The sequence below is a fragment of the Triticum dicoccoides genome, chromosome 2A (genome assembly GCF_002162155.2).
Source record: "Triticum dicoccoides isolate Atlit2015 ecotype Zavitan chromosome 2A, WEW_v2.0, whole genome shotgun sequence".
Taxonomy (NCBI): Eukaryota; Viridiplantae; Streptophyta; class Magnoliopsida; order Poales; family Poaceae; genus Triticum; species Triticum dicoccoides.
This window is the reverse complement of record NC_041382.1, coordinates 640,848,583-640,854,419: the sequence shown is the minus strand read 5'-3', so window position 1 is coordinate 640,854,419 and position 5,837 is coordinate 640,848,583. Positions and strand designations below refer to the sequence as shown.

The 5,837-nt window shown below is 48.3% G+C and overlaps 1 protein-coding gene across 1 annotated transcript; it reads left to right on the top strand.

The window, feature by feature from the left end:
• The first annotated feature begins 273 nt into the window (after positions 1–273).
• LOC119355926 (probable metal-nicotianamine transporter YSL9) lies at positions 274–5,483 on the top strand. Its single transcript, XM_037622811.1, has 8 exons — positions 274–773; positions 1,026–1,455; positions 1,554–1,726; positions 3,447–3,544; positions 3,624–3,758; positions 3,862–4,051; positions 4,136–4,250; positions 4,330–5,483. The coding sequence occupies exons 2-8, from the start codon at positions 1,077–1,079 to the stop codon at positions 5,250–5,252; spliced, it is 2,013 nt and encodes a 670-aa protein (XP_037478708.1). The 5' UTR covers positions 274–773; positions 1,026–1,076; the 3' UTR covers positions 5,253–5,483.
• The last annotated feature ends 354 nt before the right edge of the window (positions 5,484–5,837 follow it).

Genomic DNA, 5,837 nt, shown 5'->3' with positions numbered 1-5,837 from the left:
TCCCGGACTGCTTTGGAAGCAAGCCACGCAAGGAGAGTTGCCTCCTCTCCCGAATCTCATCCTCCTACTCCCCCCGATGAGATTCGGGAGTATTTGTTATGTATCTTGATCAGGTCAGTGATCACTAGTTCGCAAAAAAAAAGATCAGTGATCACTGATTAGTCCTTTCCGACGAGAATCCGCGTGATTTGCTGCGTATTACTCCGTCTGTTCCTCTCCCCGCTTCATTTCTTGCTTTTCGAGTCGATGTGGACTCGCGGCCTCCTCCTCCGAGCGGTGCGTGCCGGGGAGCCGTCAGCCGTGGCGACCACACGCCGAAAGTTAAGTTAACCAGCTGATTTATGCGGGGTCACCGAAGCCGACCCTTCTTTCAGCTACGCAATCGCGTCAGTTAACGATTTTTCAAGCAACCCTAGATCGATCTCGCCCGGATCTTCGTTGACCCCGCTATTTTTTTTAACTAAAAGTCTTTCCAATTTCAGCCCCTTGGTCTGGAGTTCTGATTGGACGGGGCTCGTTCCCGAGCGTTGATAATGAGATATTTTATCGACGATGCGTGCCGAGTAGGAACTCCCGTCAGTTTGCTTGTATGCATCTGCTACACAGCTCCTGCACCGTTGTTTGCACACAAGCTCTCGGCCTCACGGGGAGCACCGAGTGCTGCGGTGAGGAGCAGCACTAGATGATGGAAGGCCAAGAGGACAAGAGGCCTTCCATCATTTTCTGACGGGGGCGCTCCCAAGCTTTTTGGTCGAAGCTAGAGGGCCCGGCAGGTGAGATTTTTAATCCATGCTCTCTGTACGCGCAATTATCCATTCTAACCGAAGAATCAAGAATGTCCTCCTTGCTCCATGGATTCTGCCTTGGAATCACTCACAGCTCTCTCAAGAGCTCACTCGTACAAGTGTAGAGCTCACTAATGATTAACGAACACCGTGCTCTGTCCGGCGGTCCGATGACTCCTCCGTCTCCCCCCGGACTCGAATCTGACGCCGCGAGAATCTGCCCCCACTATGTCTATGCAGCAGGACAGGCGGAGGAGGCCGCCGCCGCCGTCGCCGGGCGTCGAGCTCGCGATGGCGCCGCACTCGCGGGACGGCCGCAGAGTCCGTTTCGAGGAGATCCGCGAGCTCGACGGCCACGGCGACGAACCAGAGCTGGGGGCCGGGCACGCGCGGGGCCGCGTGCCGCCGTGGCGGGAGCAGCTGACGGCGCGCGGGATGGTGGCGAGCCTGGCGGTCGGCGCCATGTACAGCGTCATCGTGATGAAGCTCAACCTCACCACGGGCCTCGTCCCCACGCTCAACGTCTCCGCCGCGCTCATCGCCTTCGTCCTCCTCCGCGCCTGGACCAAGGCGCTGGCCCGCCTCGGCGTCGCCGCCCGCCCCTTCACGCGCCAGGAGAACACCGTCGTGCAGACCTGCGCCGTCGCCTGCTACGGCATCGCCGTCGGAGGTCAGTGCCGGCCACACATCGCATCTGCCAATTTGTCAAGTGGAGACCTTGGATTGAGACGCATCCTTGGATTTTTCCCTTCCCTTCCCTTCCCACAGGTGGGTTCGGGTCCTACCTGCTCGCGCTCGACAAGAACACCTACGAGATGGCCGGGGAGGAGACGGAGGGCAACGTGCCGGGGAGCTACAAGGAGCCCGGCATTGCGTGGATGACCGGCTTCCTCCTCGCCGTCAGCTTCGTGGGGATCATCGCGCTCGTCCCTCTCAGGAAGGTCAGTAATCAGTATGCTTGTGCTCCCCACAGTCTTGCTTGCACTATTACCTTCACAAGCTTAATGATTCTGTAATACTCACTCCTCTACAAATGTTGCTTGCATACTGTCAAAGTGGTAATCAACTCCTTGTCACTATCTGTATTGCTCTTGCTTGGACAACTGAAAAATGTTGGCTCCTTCTGCTGTCCTACGCCTACGCGTGCGGCGTAAGGTCTTTTTGTCTCTGTCTTGCTATCCTTGTTTGTTTATAAGGATAAGACCAACTCACGGATTAGGCAAAGCTGACTTCGATTTAGTTAGGTGATGTAGTTTGACGTCAGTTCTAGGAGTACCATTTTCATGCTTTTTTTCCCTTCGACTTGAGGAGCTCCTCGCTCCTGATTTCATTTCTATCATTTTCATGATATCAGATTGACCGGTGATGACTTTGTTGTCCCTACTGAATGTGCCTTCTTTTTGGAGAAAAATAGCAGAAGGATTGCCTTTTCACTATAATAAGAAAGAAATGTTACAAAATATAAAAGGGCTGGGCATGTTTCTGAACTTGACATGTTCCAACGGGATAGGCTACTAGGAGTCTAGGACCAATTGGATGCGCTGCACTCGAACTCTCTGCAGTACCCTAAGAACCCCTTGGGGAACACCTTGTGGTACGCGAGCCTCATTGACTCATTGTGCTCAAGATGTGCCGATTTTCCGCCCATACATTCCAGAGCATGTATATACAGCAGCGGTTTCTTCTCCTTTGAGGACAATTGCCGCAACATTTCGTTCTACCAGGCGTTGGTAGACAAAAAAGGGGAGAGTGGTGTGGAATGAAGCTCTCCCGACCAAAGGCACACAAGGTCCCACACAACCTTCTGGATCCTGATTTTTAATTACAGATATGAATAGTGTTCCGGTCACCGTCTTGATGGTGGATCTTGAACAACAACTTTTGGATAAATTGCGAAAGCCGGGACTTCAACTCAAGACCTTAGGCCCTGATCATGCACTTATCAACTTCAACTCATGACCTTAGGCCCTGATACCATGTTAAGCTTCATGCACCAGCCAACGCAACCAAAAGTCCAAACAGATGAAAAGATCTAGGCAATCTACATATACACTTCTACAACCTCCACCTGTCACCAAAAGGGGAGAGGGCGATGCCATGAGAGACCATGATGATCCTTTGATCATGATGCACTCGCGGGCACACAACGGCATCGGCAAAAAGCCTGCCACAAGATCGGCGAACAAAGACCACACGCCGGACGGAGAGTGAGCCACCACTCCTACCACCTCCAATGGAGGAAAACCTCTCCGCCTCCGGCTGCAGCAAGTCGGATTTGACCGCGCCCATGGGCCTCCATGATTGATTCACGATCTGACGGCGCCATAGTCGTGAGTCATGACGTCTGGTAATTATGGGAGGTGGCCAGCCCTATGGCATCGGTTATTATGTTTTTGAAAATTTGTTATTCTAATCTTCAGCTGCAACCCATTGAGAGCATGAATAATTTTGAAAAGAAAAAAAAAAGTACATAGAAGTTTTGAGTTGTCAGCTATTTTCTTTAGTCCTTGGTCATATTTGGGAAAACATATTTTTTCTTGTGAATCCTTCAAAATGAACTTGATTCCGTGTAGTCTTCTCTTGGATTACAAGAACCTCTATAAGTTTGACATCACATTTACACAGATGATTAATTTTTCTGTCGAACTTCGTAAATTTCAGATTATGATAATTGACTACAAATTAACTTATCCAAGCGGGACTGCAACAGCTGTGCTTATAAATGGATTTCATACGCCTCATGGAGATGCTATGGCAAAGTATGTTGGTTATTTCACATAACACGGGACTTGCAAATTCAAACACAATTATCTGTTTTTTAACCGGTCCTCATGTTAGGCAGCAAGTAAATGGATTCACAAAATACTTCGGAATCAGCTTCTTCTGGAGCTTCTTCCAGTGGTTTTACTCTGGTGGGGACAGTTGTGGGTTCTCGCAGTTTCCTACTTTTGGACTAACAGCTTGGAAACACACGTAACATTGTCCACTTTGCTCATTGTGATATTAAATCTTTTCTTGACTAGTAACATTTTTACCTGATTCTGTTTTTTCTTCTTCTGATTTTTTGGGGTGTCAGATTCTTCTTTGATTTCAGCCTCACATATGTTGGGGCAGGGATGATTTGTTCCCACCTTGTTAACCTGTCTCTCCTTTTTGGCGCCATTCTCTCCTGGGGTGTCATGTGGCCTCTGATCAGTGATTTGGAAGGCGACTGGTATCCAGCAAATATACCAGAAAGCAGCATGAGCAGCCTGCAAGGCTACAAGGTTTGTTTCTTTATTTTTTTTGGTTATTGTACTGTGTACATGTCTGACTATAATTCTTGTTGCTTACCTTGTCTCAATCTGCAGGCCTTCATATGCATAGCTCTCATCCTAGGAGATGGCCTGTACAATTTTGTCAAGATTATTGTCTTCACTATTAAGAATCTGATTGAAAAATCAAATCTGAAGAACACAAAGAAAGGTAAACATTCTGATAAATGCATGACATAGAGTCTTTGTGATGTATAGATAATCTGATTGGGGTTAGTGCTATTTTTTAGATGAAGACATTCCAGTGCTTGATGACCTTCATCGTAATGAAGTTTTTATGAAGGACAGTCTACCTTCATGGCTAGCTTACTCTGGCTACGTTGCATTATCAGTTGCTGCAGTAATTGTCATCCCCATGATGTTCCGCGAGATGAAGTGGTACTATGTTGTCATTGCATACCTACTGGCTCCTGCCCTGGGTTTCTGCAATGCCTATGGCGCCGGCCTTACTGATATCAACATGGCCTACAATTATGGGAAGGTTGCCCTCTTCATTCTTGCAGCCTGGGCTGGCAAAGACTCTGGTGTGGTTGCTGGCTTAGTAGGCTGCGGTCTGGTGAAGTCGCTGGTGTCAATATCTGCTGATCTGATGCATGATTTCAAGACTGGGCATCTCACACTAACATCTCCCAGATCAATGCTGATTGCTCAGGCTATTGGCACCGCCATGGGCTGTATCATTGGGCCACTAACATTCATGCTGTTCTACAAGGCATTTGACATAGGCAACCCAGAAGGGCCCTGGAAGGCACCGTATGCTCTAATCTACCGAAACATGGCGATTCTTGGTGTGGAGGGTTTCTCTGCTCTACCCCAGCATTGCTTGCAGCTGTGCTATGGGTTCTTTGGCTTTGCAGTGGTGGCCAACCTTATGAGGGACCTCTTGCCGCCGAAGTATGGCAGGTGTGTTCCCCTACCGATGGCAATGGGGGTTCCTTTCCTCGTCGGCGCGAGCTTTGCCATCGACATGTGCGTGGGAAGCTTAGTAGTCTTCGTCTGGAACATGATGGACAGAAGTAAGGCTGCACTGATGGTGCCGGCAGTTGCATCTGGTTTGATATGTGGAGATGGGCTTTGGATCTTCCCTTCGGCCTTGCTTGCACTGGCCAAGATCAGCCCACCATTCTGCATGGCATTTAGGCCTACACACTAGGGACAGTAACAAACTACTCTATGTACAGTTAGAAGACATACATCCTGGCAAGAATGCAGTAAATAGGTTTTGCATAGCCGGGCGAGATTGTAGCATGCACATGCATTTTTTCTTCTTGTATTGATATGTTGCTGTATATAGTTTTGGCAACAAGTCACACAAGGTGTAATACTGTAAGATGTGGGAATAATCTTTCGGGGGCAGCTGATCCAATTGTTAATTGTCAGTTTCCAGCTGTTGTCGTTAAAAGTATCATCAGTACATACAAAATGAAGATAGTTCACTCAGATATATGCCAATGAAGAATCATCATTTTTTTTAGAAAAAAAAAGAGTGTTTCCCCTCCGATTTATGTTATAAGAAACCAGCACTTCCCTACAGGTTCGAATACAACAATATACAGTAGATCAGAAGGAAACAGCCTAGCATCAGAGAACCAATTCAAGGCCATTCAACATCTCCAGCCAAAACCATGGTAAAAGTAGTAGCTCACAAGGAAGAACTAACTTCATGTTTTTTTCCAACAGAAGGAGAGGCAACAGCTTGAGCCGAAGCAACCCACATGCATCGCCGCTTGATACTGCA

What these genes read in the sequence shown, in the direction of transcription:
- LOC119355926 (XM_037622811.1), top strand. Translation starts at nt 1,077, where the DNA reads ATGGCGCCGCACTCGCGGGACGGCCGCAGAGTCCGTTTCGAGGAGATC. An exon ending in CTAACAGCTTGGAAACACAC is followed by an intron (nt 3,759 to 3,861) that starts GTAACATTGTCC and finishes TTGGGGTGTCAG; the next exon opens with ATTCTTCTTTGATTTCAGCC. An exon ending in TCTGAAGAACACAAAGAAAG is followed by an intron (nt 4,251 to 4,329) that starts GTAAACATTCTG and finishes GCTATTTTTTAG; the next exon opens with ATGAAGACATTCCAGTGCTT.